General features: G+C 40.5%; 1 protein-coding gene and 1 pseudogene across 3 annotated transcripts in view; one reads left to right on the top strand and one right to left on the bottom strand.

Moving 5' to 3' along the window:
- Window positions 1-15,841, bottom strand: part of ZNF568 (zinc finger protein 568) — a 39,414-nt gene that overhangs the window by 4,415 nt on the left and 19,158 nt on the right. For both annotated transcript variants that reach the window (XM_011950634.1, XM_011950635.1), the window contains exons 5-6: window positions 12,031-12,157; window positions 11,661-11,756 (exon numbers count right to left, since the gene is read on the bottom strand). In XM_011950634.1, the coding sequence (XP_011806024.1) occupies window positions 11,661-11,756; window positions 12,031-12,157 (223 nt within the window). The remainder of the gene's footprint in view (window positions 1-11,660; window positions 11,757-12,030; window positions 12,158-15,841) is intronic.
- LOC105517888 lies at window positions 443-1,245 on the top strand (annotated as a pseudogene). Its single transcript, XR_001002736.1, has one exon. The product of XR_001002736.1 is annotated as a protein S100-A14 pseudogene (transcript).

The raw sequence follows: 15,841 nt of genomic DNA, 5'->3' as shown, positions 1-15,841 counted from the left end.
GGAGGCTGAGGCAGGAGAATCGCTTGAACCTGGGAGGCGCAGGTTGTGGTGAGCCGAGATTGCAACTTTGTACTCCTGGGCAACAAGAGCAAAACTCCATCTCAGAAACAAACAAACAAACAAAAAAAACACATAAAAAATTTCTTTTATCCTCTTTAAAATTTAGAATTTTGGAAGATGTTTACAATTTCCCTTTTATCCCTTCATGCATCAAAATGAGGTAAACTAGTAACAATGATGGATTCCTTATTTAAACAAAGAATTCTGAGGGTATCATTTAAATTAAAAATACACAGAAAACAGAAAAATAAGGCAAGTAGTAACTCTAGGAGTGACAAAAAGTTATATAAGTATATGTAATTAACAGTCATTTCTTGGCTCAGTAGTAAATAATATGTCAACAATCATAACAAAGTAAGTGGTGCTCCTGTCTTGTCTCTGAGGCTGCCAGCAGGCAGATCATGAGCCATCAGCTCCTCTGGCGCCAGCTATAGGACAACAGAACTCTCACCAAAGGACCAGACACAGCGGGTACCATGGGACAGTGCCGGTCAGCCAACGCAGAGGATGCTCAGGAATTCAGTGATGTGGAGAGGGCCACTGAGACCCTCATCAAGAACTTCCACCAGTACTCCGTGGAGGGTGGGAAGGAGACGCTGACCCCCTCTGAGCTACAGGACCTGGTCACCCAGCAGCTGCCCCACCTCATGCCGAGCAACTGTGGCCTGGAAGAGAAAATTGCCAACCTGGGCAGCTGCAATGACTCTAAACTGGAGTTCGGGAGTTTCTGGGAGCTGATTGGAGAAGCGGCCAAGAGTGTGAAGCTGGAGAGGCCTGTCCGGAGGCGCTGAGAACTCCCCCTGGAATTCTTGGGGGTGTTGGGGAGAGACTGTGGGCCTGGAAACAAAACTCTCCTCTACCACCACCGTGTTCCCTAGCCTGCACCTCTCCTCATCTCTGCAAAGTTCAGCTTCCTAAGGCCTTCCCAAGGGTCTCTGTGCACTTCTGTCTTGGATGCTCTGTGGAGCTCATGAGTGCAGGAGTCCCCGCCAGAGGGAGGCTCAGGGGACTGGTTGGGACAGGGATGAATATTTGAGGGATAAAAATTGTGTAAGAGCCAAAGAATTGGTAGTAGGGGAAGAACAGAGAGGAGCTGGGCTGTGGGAAACGATTTGAAGAACGGAGCTAGGAATATGGCTGGATATCTATCTGGTACTAAAAATGGGTCTTTAAGAACCTACTTCCCAACCTCTTCCCCAACCCAAACCATAGCTGTCTGTCTAGGGCTCTCTTCGTGCCTCCAGCTGTGCCCCAGGTTCCTCCCAGACTCTGTCCCTGGGCTAGGGCCGGAGAAGAGGGCGAGTAGAGTTGGGGGAGAGGCTGAGGAGGGTGTGACATGCGGGGAGAGGACCAGCTGGGTGCTTGGGCATTGACAGAATGATGGTTGTTTTGTATCATTTGATTAATTAAAAAAATGAAAGAAAAAAAAAAGTAAGTGGTGAAACTGAATTAGCTAAAAATTGTGAGGTATCTATATTCCAGAAAAAAAGGAAAGGAGAAGTGACTGATAACACTACTAAACCTCATCTTCCATTTACATCAAGTTGATAAAAACTGACAAATGATCAAACAGCAGCATATTTAGGGAAATCCAGATTCTACCCTGTCCCTGAAACACCAATTCCCGCTTTGCCCTCTAGATAACCATTTTTATTAGTTCTTGATTATTATTGTTATTATTATTATTATTTTGAGACAGAGTCTTGCTCTGTCACCAGGCCAGAGTGCAGTGGTGCAGTCTCGGCTGACTGCAACCTCCACCTCCTGGGTTCAAGTGATTCTCCTGCTTCAGCCTCCCCAATAGCTGAAACTACAGGTGCACGCCACCACGCCCAACTAATTTTTTGCGTTTTTCAGTAGAGATGGGGTTTCACCATGTTGGCCAGGATGGTCTCCATCTTCTGACCTCATGATCTGCCTGCCTCAGCCTCCCAAAGTGCTGGGATTACAGGTATGAGCCACCAGGCCCGGCCAGTTCTTGTATTATTACTCCATCATTAAAAAAAACATACATACAAACAAACACACACACGCACATATATATATATCATACATTTCCTTATATATAGTACACATACACACATATATCATATGTACAGTTGGCCCTTGAACAACATGGGGATGGGGTGCTAATCCCACACATAATTGCAAATCTGTTTCTAACTTCTGACTATCCCAAAACTTAACCAGTAATAGCCTACTGTTGACCAGAAGCCTTATTGAAAACATAGTTGATGAACACATATTTTGTATATGTATTATATACTGCATTTTTACAATAAAATAACCTAGAGAAAAGAAAATGTTATTAGGAAGAGAAAATACATTTACTATTCATTAAGTGGAAGTGGATCATCCTAAACATCTTCATCCTCATCATCTTCACACTGAGTAGGCTGAGGAGGAGGTTGGTCTTGCTGTCTTGGGTAGCAGAGGTGTAAGAAAATCAGCATATAAGTGGACCAGTGCAGTTTAAACCCATGTTGTCTGAGGGCCAATTGAATTTTTATATATATTTTACACACTAACACATACTCTTCTCTGTCTCTCTTCCCATCTATTCGCACAAAAAAGATAGCATATTCTAAACAACGTTCTGTACACTGAGTTTTTTTCACTTACATGTCCTGAAACCATGACTTCTCTGACTGTAACTTTAGAGTTCTGACATTAAAATCATGTACATATTTTACATATGAAAAAATAAAAATTAAATCAAAAAAAGAAAGAAAGTCAAAGCGATTCCTAAAAATAGAAAAAAATTGGAAACAAGTCTACTTATCAAATGAGGGCCATAATCACATAGAAAATTACTTCAAGTAACTTTAAACATAGTAGTTTGACTATATATCCCTATTAGAAGATAGTCTAAGGAGGAAACCCCAAAGAAATCTTAATCTACATTTAGTTGTCTTTTTATTATTAGTAATATTAGTATTACTGTTAATTTGAAACTAATATATACAGAAAGAAGATAGATTAGTCAGTGTTACTCCCTAAGGGTCACTTGGCAATGTCTGGAAGGTCTACAGACTTTTTTGGTTTCCACAATTGGGAAGATGATGGGGAGAAAGAGGGATGGTGTTACTGTTATCCAGTGAGTAGAAGCAGGCATGCTGCTAAACGTCCTACAGCACACAAGGCAGTCCTCCAAGAATTATCTGGCCCAAAATGTCAATAGTGCCAAGAGTGAGAAATATATAAGAACTAAGGAAATAGGCCGGGCGCGGTGGCTCAAGCCTGTAATCCCAGCACTTTGGGAGACTGAGACGGGCGGATCACGAGGTCAGGAGATCGAGACCATCCTGGCTAACACGGTGAAACCCCGTCTCTACTAAAAATACAAAAAAATTAGCCGGGCGAGGTGGCGGGCGCCTGTAGTCCCAGCTACTCGGGAGGCTGAGGCAGGAGAATGGCGGGAACCCGGGAGGCGGAGCTTGTAGTGAGCTGAGATGGCGCCACTGAACTCCAGCCTGGGCGACAGAGCGAGACTCCATCTCAAAAAAATAAAAAAAAAAGAACTAAGGAAATAATGTAATAAGGAGCCAAGATTTTCAGCATAAAAGGTAAAAGGGCCCTATACTTTTTAATTTTAATTGTACATATCTATAAATTCATATATATTTTTCTTTTTCTTTTTTGTTTTTTTTTTGAGATGGAGTTTTGCTCTTATTGTCCAGGCTGGAATGCAAAGGCACAATCTCAGCTCATCACAACCTCCACCTTCTAGGTTCAAGCTATTCTCCTGCTTCAGCCTCCTCAGTAGCTGGGATTACAGGCATGCACCACCACGCCCGGCTAATTTTGTATTTTTAGTAGAGACGAGTTTTCTCCATGTTGGTCAGGCTGGTCTCAAACTCCCAACCTCAGGTGATTTGCCTGCTTCGACCTCCCAAACTGCTGGGACTACAGGCATGAGCCACCGCACCTGGCCTATTTTTTTCTTTTTAAAAGATGAATTTTTCCTAGCTCTTTCCACTTAAAAGCTATAGAAACGGCCGGGCGCGGTGGCTCAAGTCTGTAATCCCAGCACTTTGGGAGGCCGAGACGGGCTATAGAACCAATAACTCAGTACTAAAGAGCAACCATAATACTCAAGACTACAGTCTCCACAATATCATTTCCTGCTAAAAGAGATAAAAGTTTTTAAAGAAATGGCTATTTCCATGTCTGACGCAGGAAATTTACAAGATTAGCCAAAGATCCCTCTTGCTAAAGATGAGACAATTTGAGTATTAATATATGGGCCTGGTGCGGTGGCTCATAACTGTAATCCCAGCAGTTCGTGAGGCCAAAGTGGGCTGATTACTTTGAGACCAAGAGTTTGAGACCAGCCTGGCCAACATGGCAAAACCCAATCTCTACTAAAAAATTCAAAAATTACAGGTGTAGTAGCACACACCTGTAATCCCAGCTACTCAGGAGGTGGAAGCACGAGACTCGCTTGAACCCGAAAGGCGGATATTGCAGTGAGCTGAGATCACACCACTGCTCTCCAGCCTGGGCGACAGAGCAAGACTCTGTCTCCGATAATAATAATAATATATGAAAAATATTATTTATATGCCTCTAATATATTCTGATGCTCAAATTAAATAAATTTATAATGATTTAACTTGACAAATTTTGGAAACCTCTAGGGCATCAATCATTATTCTAAAAGCTTTTAAAGAGAAAGAGTATTTCTTTTTCCTGACTTGAGAAACTGTATTTCAGTGAAATCAAATAGTTAATGAGAGAGTTTTTCTTTACAAGAGAATTTCAGCTAATAAAAGCGAAAGATGCTCTAATAAAATAATGGATCTAGGCTATGATGGTCAATAGGTGCTAAAACCCTTAAGTGAAAGGTTGATAGAAATCACTAACATAAGAAGATTTGGCCTGACAACACAAGAATCTACTGATCAATCTCAATTATATCTGTAAGTGGGACAAACCGACATAAGATGCAATAGGCTATACACAGCATCACCTATGAAGTATACTTGCCAAAGATTTGAACCTTCATTGAGTAAAGCCAGATTACAGAAAAATGGGATAAAGAAGCATGTCATTAACACCACTAGGAGGAGGTTAAATGCCAAATCCAGAATAAGGTACATCTAGAGCAGGGGTTGGCAAACTATACCTACAACCTGCTTCTGTATAGCCTGTGGACTAAGCATGTGCAGATTTTATCTGGATCCTGATTCAAATAAATCAACCATAAACAACATTCTTGAGACAATGAAATATATAACAGAGACTAAGTAGCAGATAGTAAGAAATTATTACTAATGTTGTTAAGTGTGTTAGAAATATTGCAGGATTAAAAAAACTCTTGGCAATACATATGGTAGTATTTAAAACAAAAGGTAAAGTAGTTCAGCAAAAAAGCAAAACAAAACTGGAGTGGAGGTATGACAGAAATAGAGTAAACAAATCTAAGAAAATGTCAATAACTGTTGAAGCTGAGTGATGAATACATGAGGATTCCTTCTATTATCTCTCTATTCTTTTTTTTTGAGACGGAGTCTGGCTCTGTCACCCAGTCTGGAGTGCAGCGGCGTGATCTTGGCTCACTGCAAGTTCCACCTCCTGGGTTCACGCCATTCTCCTGTCTCAGCCTCCCAAGTAGCTGGGTCTATAGGCACCCACGACCACGCCCAGCTCATTTTTTGTATTTTTAGTAGAGATGGTGTTTCACCATATTAGCAAGGATGGCCTCAATCTCCTGACCTTGTGATCTGCCCATCTCAGCCTCCCAAAGTGCTGGGATTACAGGCATGAGCCACCGTGCCCAGCTCCTTTATCTCTCTATTCTTATGTTTGAAAATGACTACAAAAACATTTACAGACCGGGTGCGGTGGCGCACACCTGTAATCCCAGCACTTTGGGAGGCTGAGGCAAGTCAGGAGTTCAAGACCAGCCTGACTAACATGGTGAAACCCCGTCTCTACTAAATACAAAAAATTAGCTGGGCATGTTGATGTATGCCTGTGATCCCAGTTACTTGGGAGGCTGAGGCAGGAGAATCACTTGAACCTGGGAGGCAGATGTTGTGATGAGCAAAGATCATGCCACTGCACTCCAGCCTTGGCAACAAGAGCAAGACTCTTTCTCGAAAAAAAAAAAAATTACAGAGCAGTATAAACATTTGCTTCAAAATATGTAGGTCGACAACAAAAGAGATAGTTCTAAAAAGTAAAAAATAATTGACCAATGGAGGTGAAATGTGAGGTCAGAGCACAGCATTGCTATAATCTGATATTTCTACTGGCTCTCTAAAACAAGTAATGTATAAGGTATACTTTGAAAAAACTAAAAATGCATATTACAAAGGAAAGAAATGGCATGAGAGAAATAACAGCTACATTAGGTGAAGAGAAACAAATAATAACCCAAGTTCTCATTACTTTTGCCTAGATTAACTGTCATACGATCCTGACAAGTCTATCTTGCGTGCAGTCTGCATACCACAAGCAAATTAATTTTCATAAAGTTCAAATTCCTTTATTTCTATATAAACATATTGAAGATTAGTCTGTCCAAACTAAATACGATCCAAAATTGGTAATAAATATGGAGAGAGCTCCAACTTCCGATCTAATTGTGATTCATTTTTATATGTGCTTAAAGAACAAGGCATATTAGAAATAGGGAGGTCTAATTTTATTGAATAAAAAGTATAAAGCCGATCAGGAGGCAAGTCATCTTTGATTCACCACAGTGTTCTAACAGCAGGTCCTATCATCTTATCCTATGTTTATTTCTACACACTGAAACTGCCTTTATATCAAATTCTATTGTGTTTTAACTTTTTTCTTTCATACCATCATCCAAAATGATAACATTCCTACATCATTAGTTCTACAATGGTTTTCCATGCCCCTGGAGTTCCATCAACTGTGGGTAACTTAAAATCCAAATAACTAGATGTTTTTTAACCTTCATATTCTGTTATCTTATAAGCTTCTGCTTATAACTGACTATTGTAACCTTGTTGCCACCATGCACAGGGCAAAACTATAGCCTCAGTGATTAAACAGGGGAAAAATTAAACTAAATTGACAACAAAATTTTAAAAACAAAAGACAGCAAAAGAGAACATGAATGCTGGCAAAATTCAGAACTTTCTGACTCTACAATGGAAAATTCATCCTCTGTTTCACTAATCTCTTACAATCTTCTCTCCTCCAGTCAGGCCATGTTTCTAATTTTATCCCACAAACAAACATGATAATTTTACTTTCCAAACATTTTGTTATGTTTTCTAATTTTTAATAAGTCTAAATAATCTATAGATCTTACAGGAAAATGGCTTCAATGCCAAGCTCTTTTCAAAAAGAAAAAGAAAGCCTAAATCTTGTTACTCCTTCTACAGCCCTTCTCTTAAAACTTTCTAGGTGTTCTTTGTCTGGTTTACCCATTTACTAAATTGTATTCACATTCAATTTAACATTCAACATTATCTCATGTGACTATGCCCTGTCTTTCTAACTCTAGCTTGATTTCTTCCACATTTATTTTGAAATCTATAGGTAAACATTTTAAAACAACCAAAAATAAGGAAAATCTTCCCAAATATAGCTCTGCATCAATCATGACTCATTTATAGGAAGAATTAAAGTTTTTCTTTCTCCAGATGGACTAATAAACAAGTGTTAGACATCAAAATATGAAAACACACAGAAGATAGTATATGTTTTCAGATTCCAACCACTCTGGTAGACACGTAATAGAATGTTAGTTGAGAGAAGGGCAAGACTAATGTAGGCTGGAAATACTGAGGACCATTTACTAGAAAATGAGATTAAAGTTAAATAACTGCTAGAAATTAGGTAAGAGCACTCATAATTAATGGCAGAGATACGAAGAGTTTCAAAATTCTGGAGGCATTAAAGATACATATTCCAATGCTGTCATTTCTAGAGTTAAATACCTATTTAATAGTATGAACACAGATATAGCATGAAGGTACTTTGAGGAAAAGGAAGTCTATTGTAATTCAGAACTACTTTGGGTGATGTCCAGTGAGAGTTGAGAAAGGAGTCATTTAAAAGATATTTTATAAGGGAAGAAGAAATAAACAATAAACCAGAACCAAGGAAGAATTTGAATCCTTTAGAGAAGCACAAAGAAGACATTTCCAAGAAGGGTGAAATGGATCAAATACAGCATAGAGGACTTCCTGTTTCAATATGGTAGAATTAAACATCTCTGTCTCCTTTCCACTATGCAAACATGGAGAAGAAGAAACAAAAAGAAAATACATCTTCTGACCAGGTGCAGTGGCTCACACCTGTAATCCCAGCTACCTGGGAGGCTGAGGCAGGAGAATTGCTTGAACCCAGGAGGCGGAGGTTGCAGTGAGCTGAGACTGTGCCACTGCACTCCAGCCTAGGTGACAGAGTAAGACTCTGCTTCAAAAAAAAAAAAAAGAAAATACATCTTCAACGAACCTTAAAGACAGCTAAACTCCATCCCCAGAATAGGAGAAAAGAACAGAAAACAGACTGGATTAGGCAGAGAAGAAATCCAGAGATAGCAGTTCCTGTTTCTTATATCAAACAAAAAGTACAGGGAACATTGTTCTCTAAAACAGAGGCACCCCCTTGTGGGCAGAATGAATCAGTCTTTTTTTTTTTTTTTTTTGAGGCAGAGTCTCGCTCTGTCGCCCAGGCTGGAGTGCAGTGGCCGGATCTCAGCTCACTGCAAGCCCCGCCTCCCGGGTTTACGCCATTCTCCTGCCTCAGCCTCCCGAGTAGCTGGGACTACAGGCGCCCGCCACCTCGCCCGGCTAGTTTTTTTTTTTTTGTATTTTTTTAGTTGAGACGGGGTTTCACCATGTTAGCCAGGATGGTCTCGATCTCCTGACCTCGTGATCCGCCCGTCTCGGCCTCCCAAAGTGCTGGGATTACAGGCTTGAGCCACCGCGCCCGGCCTGAATCAGTCATTTTTTTGCCAGATGTCTTGAGATTGCAGCAGAAACAAAACAGACTTCATCTGGCCCTGACAAATGGTACAAAGGCAGGGCTGAACAAGGAGATGCGAATAGCCAGTATTCTCAGTATTCTTATATAAGCAGTTTGTTAGCATAGGAAGATGGAAGAGACACTGAGTTCTACAGGAAATAGGCAAATAATAATCCCTCTTTAACTTGGGAGAATGAAAGGGTAAACCAACTCTCAACACAAAACCTTGTAGGATAAAGGAGGTCAGTGTGAGGTATCAAGGCTTCTTACCAACTCAGAGCATTTTTCTGGACAGTCTTCAACACTATCCTTCTGTAAACAGTGGGTACAGCAGGAAATACCTTCATCCAAAGATGACAATGATAACCATAAAAGAAATGAGCATGAAATCTATATGACGATGTTTCAAGGAACAAAAACCATGAATCTACAAGTTGAAAGGAAAAGCTGATACTGAGTGACCAGTTCCAAGACATAACCTCACAAAGCCACTTAAGCTTTAAAGAAAAAGAAACCTATAGGCATCCCAGAAAAATAAGTCACCCATGAGAGGAAATAATCAGGCTTCAGACTTCTCCAAGCAACATTTGAATCTAGGAAACAACAGAGAATTGTCTAAATCCCTCAGGTAACGTCTACAAAACTCTTTGGAAAAGAAAGTATGGCTCAAGAATTTTACACATGGCCAACTATCAACCAAATGTAAAGGTTAAAAAGATACTTTCCCATATGCAAAACTTCAGGGACTCTAGTTTCCACTAAATTATAAGCTCATAAAGACAGGATTTTGTTCAGTATACTGTTATATATCCATACCTAGAATGGTATTTCATCTTTGTTCTTACTATTATAAATGTAGTTTTCTTTCCTTAGTATCTTCTATTTGGTTGTTGAAGTATATATGAAAGCTATTGATTTTTATTTGTTAAATTTGATATCCTACCACCTCACTGAGTTCTCTTACTATTTGTTATACTTTCTGAATTGGTTCTCTTGTGTTTTCCAGGGCTATAATCTCATTATCTGTAAATACGAATGATTTTATAGCTTTCTTACCCATTATTATAGTGAAATATACAAAAGCAACAATGAGAAAACTTGGAAAGCTCCATTTCTAAAGGACACAAAAGTAGATATGAAAATCTGAACAGAGCGTGTTCTTAGACAGAAAACATTGGCATTAAAGAGATGTTAAATTTCTGAAAGTTAATTTATATATTTAGCACAATCCCAATAAAGATTCGATGTAATCCCAGCACTTTGGGAGGCCGAGACGGGCGGATCACGAGGTCAGGAGATCGAGACCATCCTGGCTAATACGGTGAAACCCATCTCTACTAAAAAATACAAAAAACTAGCCGGGCGAGGTGGCGGGCGCCTGTAGTCCCAGCTACTCGGGAGGCTGAGGCAGGAGAATGGCGTGAACCCGGGAGGTAGAGCTTGCAGTGAGCTGAGATCCGGCCACTGCACTCCAGTCTGGGCGACAGAGCGAGACTCCGTCTCAAAAAAAAAAAAAAAAATTCGAACAGGTTTTTCTCTGGAAATAGACAGTTAAGTCTAAAATTCATATGGTAAAATAATCAAAAATAGCCAGGATAACTCCAAAAAAGAAGTGTATGTAACTGTGGAAAGGAAGGGACTGTGTCAAGGATAAGATTTGCTTTTGTACAAAAGGTGTACTATTGGTATTATAGGTATAATACTGGTTATTTTTTTTAACCCAGTATGGACCTCGTGTATTTTCAAAAAATTAAAGGAATAGAAGACGGGAATAAGCAGAAAGGAGATGCCATGGGATTTCTAAACCAGAAACTTTTACATTTCTTTTTTTTTTTTTTTTGAGACGGAGTCTCGCTCTGTCACCCAGGCTGGAGTGCAGTGGCCGGATCTCAGCTCACTGCAAGTTCCGCCTCCCGGGTTTACGCCATTCTCCCGCCTCAGCCTCCTGAGTAGCTGGGACTACAGGCGCCCGCCACCTCGCCCGGCTATTTTTTTTTTTTTTTTAGTAGAGACGGGGTTTCACCGTGTTAGCCAGGATGGTCTCGATCTCCTGACCTCGTGATCTGCCCGTCTCGGCCTCCCAAAGTGCTGGGATTACAGGCTTGAGCCACCGTGCCCGGCCAACTTTTACATTTCTAAGCCATGGGACTGTCAGGGTTGTGAAGTACAATGGGAAGTGAAACTACTGTTAACCAAACACAAGTCTGAAGCTTTTTAAAATGGAAAGAAGGAAAGAAATGAAAAGAAACCTAAGTGTGAAACATGTTTTAAAATTACTACACAACCATGAAATACTGAGTGCATAAGGAAATGAAACCATAAACATAAAGGAAAGAGAGTGCCCAAGGATCATAGAGAGAGGAACAATAATCCTGAAAGGAAGGCTGTGAATGAATTAGGGAAGGATGGTATTATGAAATTGGATAGGGGTACTGGCCCTCTACAATTTAAAAGAGGAAAATATCTGCAATATAGGAAGAATAATATCTAAAAATGTCACAGTAATCTAAACCACTCCATCCCATTTGTCACTCTAGAAGAATAGGGCCTTTAAGAAAATCTTGAAAATTGTGAAATGGTATCAACCCTTCACTGAACAACTCTCATGTGGCTTTCTCATTCAGAGCTGCTTTTCACTTATTCACCTGGACAGTGCCTCCCAAACATTTCTTCCTCCATCACCCAGGGCTCCTCTTCTTGCTCTAACTTGAATATCACATCCGGTTTGGTGACTTGACAGCCTATTACAAGAAATAGCAAAGGATGTGGATGTTAATGCTGGAGACAACCATCCAGATCTTGGGCTAAGTCCAAGCTTGAGGGTTTACAAAAGATGAGGATGAACAAACTTACACAAGACACAAAGTAATTAGCCTTTAACACTGAAGAGTGGAGCACATACAGTCATGTGGAGAAGGGAAAGGCTACACTCATCTGGCAAGTTACAGTCTTCACACATTTCAGAAATGGAAAAGAATTTCTCTGTTAAATTGCAAAGCTACCAAGCTACCTTACCCACTGTAACTAGGTTGCTGTAGTTCTCCAGCATCACATCCCGATATAAGTTCCTTTGAGCAGGTTTCATCTGCTCCCACTCCTCCTGGGTAAGGTCAACAGCCACATCCTTAAATGTCACTGTTTCCTGTAAAAACACAATGCTAATTAATCTGAAGTCATCAAAATTAGGAATTGTGATCAAAACATGTAAGAACTTGTTTAGTTGGTACTCAGGGGTCAGAGGTCATTAAAAACCTTATCAGGTCTTCATATTTACCTAATTTTACATTATATTGTAGGGAAAATAAAGCATAGCAGAAATCTCCTTGAAGGCTATGTTAATTATTAAGTCAGCAAACTTATTCATTCATCATCTATTATGAAGGAAGCTAGAGTCAGTGTTCACTAATTTTTACTCGGCTGTGACAGAGATGGAAGAATTGGATGTGACTCACAGGTAACTGGCTCAGAACCTGTCCAGATGTTTATGTGATCTAGGGGGAAGGGGAACATGGCAGAGAGTAGAGAGGTAAGAGAAATAAGGCAAGAGGAAGGAGGAGAGGCATGAAAATTTGAACATGCAAACTATGAAATTCCTATAGGACAGGGTGTCCAATCTTTGGCTTCCCTTGGGCCACGTTGGAAGAAGAATTGTCTTGGGCCACACGTAAAATACACTAACACCAGTTGATGAGCTTAAATAAATAAATAATAAAACAATCTCATAATGTTTTTAAGAAAGCTTACAAATTTGTGTTGGGCCACATTCAAAGCTGTCCTAGGCTGCATGTGGCCTACCGGTCGTGGGTTGGACAAGCTTGCTATAGGACTTTCAGATGGAAATATTCACTATGCAGTTAGATATAAGAAGAAAGGAGATGAAAAGTTTTTAGTCATCAACCTAAAATTGGGAGCTGAATCCACGGCCAAAGGATGTGAGCAGCTGTAGAAAATATACATGGTGGGTAATACAGCTAGGGACAGAGTCCATAGTTAACCATCGAAGAAAGGGAGTGAGGTTTTAGTCTTTTGTTTATTTACAATCAAAGGATGGGAATTAAATCTATGAGAATGACACAACAGAAACCAACAAATGCCAAATTTCTAAAAAAGAATGTGATTTGATCAATAGTGTCTAGCTCTTCCCATTAAAATAATTATATATCCAAATAAGGAAATAAAGAAAAACCTTTTAAACTGCAAAGGTTCTCTAGGGGAAAAAAAAAAAAAGCACCTGCATATCCACACTTAGGGGAATTTATTATAGTACAAATGGGACAAGATAAAATGGGAAATACAAATGGAAATCACCAAAGGCTGAATTTATTTTATTTTATTTTATTTTTCAAATGGAGTCTCACTCTGTCGCCCAGGCCGGAGTGACATGGTGCAACCTCCACTCCTGGGTTCAAGCAATCCTCCTGCAGCAGCCTCCCAAGTAGCTGGGATTACAGGTGCCCGCCACCTCACCAGGCTAATTTTTGTATTTTTAGTAGAGACAGGGTTTCACCATGTTGGTCAGGCTAGTCTTGAACTCCTGGCCTCAGGTGATCTGCCCACTTCAGCCTCCTAAAGTGCTAGGATTACAGGCGTGAGCCACCACGCGTGGCCCAAAAGCTGAATAACGTTTCTGAGAAACTATCTCTATGATGTTGAGATCATTACTATCATTAATATTATCACTGTCATCTACCGACTACTTGTTATGTGCTGGACAATGCTATAATATTTTGTTATGTTAACTTTTAAAATTCCCCTAATAAGGCTACAAAGTAGCTACTATTATTATCCATTTCGAAGGTAAGAACTCCTTGATAAGTTTAATATATAGATAAACACTGGTGAGAAGTTTTTAAAGATTAAAATTTCTGGAAATTGCCCTAAAGGCATATAGCAAATAAAGAACCATTTAATAATAATAAAAAAACCACTAAAACTTAATAAAAACTGTAAGAGTCTGTGGCATTCAATTGAGGCACAATCTGCAGGTTTAAATGCTTCTTACCAGTTATGCTTGTTTTACCGTGGATTAGGTCCACGGAATACTTTCCATTGCTATCCTGGAAGTGGAATTCCTCTCAATTTTTTATTTTTATTTTTTTCTCTCAACTTTTAAAAACTTATCATTCTATTGTTTATTACATGTTCTTTTTAAATCCCAAATTTGAATAATTGTATTATTTTTCTTGTTTTAGGCTTGACAAATGTGAAGAGACAAGGAAATGAATTTATTTGCAACAGAGTTATGGCAAAGTTCAAGCTTAAGGGCGCACTCAGAAACAACGGAGATTTTGGTGGAGAGCAATTAAGAGAAGGTGGTAATTCTTTGTATTTATTTATTAGTTTTATTTTATTTTTTTTTTAGAGATAGAGTCTCACTCTGTTGCCCAGGCTGGTGCATTCAGGGCTCACTGCAGCCTCAAACTCTTGGGCTCAAGCGATTCTCCTATCTCAGCCTCCCAGGTAGCTGGATTACAGGCACAAGCCACCATAGCTGGCTCTACTTTTAATTAAAAGCAGCAAGGTAAAGCACAGGACAGTTAACCAGAAAACCAGGGAAAGACAATAAAGGACCCTCCTGAGGTCAAAAGAAACCTCAAAAGACTCAGATCAAACTGTGGAGTAATTTATGCTCAAGGGATTGAGTAATTTAAGACAGTTTAAAAAACAGATCCAGAGCCGGGTGTGGTGGCTCATACCTGTAATCTCAGCACTTTGGAAGGCTGAGGCGGGTGAATTGCTTGATGTCGGGAGTTCGAGACCAGCCTGGCCAACAACATCGTGAAACCCAGTTTCTACCAAAAAATGCAAAAGTTAGCCAGGCGTGGTAGCCCGCGCCTGTAACCCCAACTACTTGGGAGGCTGAGGCATGAGAATCGCTTGAACCCAGGAGGTGGAGGGTGCAGTGAGCCGAGATTGTGCCACTGCACTCCAGTCTGGGCAACTCGGTGACTGTCTTAAAAAAAGAAAAAGAAAAGAAAAGAAAACAAGACAAGACAGATCCAGGAAAGGGACAATCAAAAAGAGTCCTGACTGGCCGGGCGCGGTGGCTCAAGCCTGTAATCCCAGCACTTTGGGAGGCCGAGACGGGCGGATCACGAGGTCAGGAGATCGAGACCATCCTGGCTAATACGGTGAAACCCCGTCTCTACTAAAAATACAAAAAACTAGCCGGGCGAGGTGGCGGGCGCCTGTAGTCCCAGCTACTTTGGAGGCTGAGGCAGGAGAATGGCATAAACCCGGGAGGCGGAGCTTGCAGTGAGCTGAGATCCGGCCACTGCACTCCAGCCCGGGTGACAGAGCAAGACTCCTGTCTCAAAAAAAAAAAAAAAAAAGAGTCCTGACTGAACCACTGTCATCCCAGAGTGAATTTGTACATGCCCATGGCTATGTCCTTTGAGGAGTGACAACAAAGACTTCACACTACAGGGGAAACAGACTTCACTGAAATAATCTAGGCAAGTCACTAAACAAAGAACAACAAAAACAAGAAAAGAGGAAAAGGAAATTTTACCAGAGTTGCTATTATATATATCCTTAATGTTCAGTTTTCTTTTTCTTTTTTTTTTTGAGACAGAGTCTTGCTCTGTCGCCCAAGCTGGAGTGTAGTGGCCAGATCTCAGCTCACTGCAAGCTCCGCCTCACGGGTTCACGCCATTCTCCTGCCTCAGCCTCCCGAATAGCTGGGACTACAGGCGCCCACCACCTCACCCGGCTAGTTTTTTTGTATTTTTTAGTAGAGACGGGGTTTCAACGTGTTAGCCAGGATGGCCTCGATCTCCTGACCTCGTGATCCGCCCGTCTCGGCCTCCCAAAGTGCTGGGATTAT

Source organism: Colobus angolensis, unplaced genomic scaffold, assembly GCF_000951035.1.
Source record: "Colobus angolensis palliatus isolate OR3802 unplaced genomic scaffold, Cang.pa_1.0 Scaffold31, whole genome shotgun sequence".
NCBI lineage: Eukaryota > Metazoa > Chordata > Mammalia > Primates > Cercopithecidae > Colobus > Colobus angolensis.
This window is presented reverse-complemented; position numbering and strand designations above follow the sequence as displayed.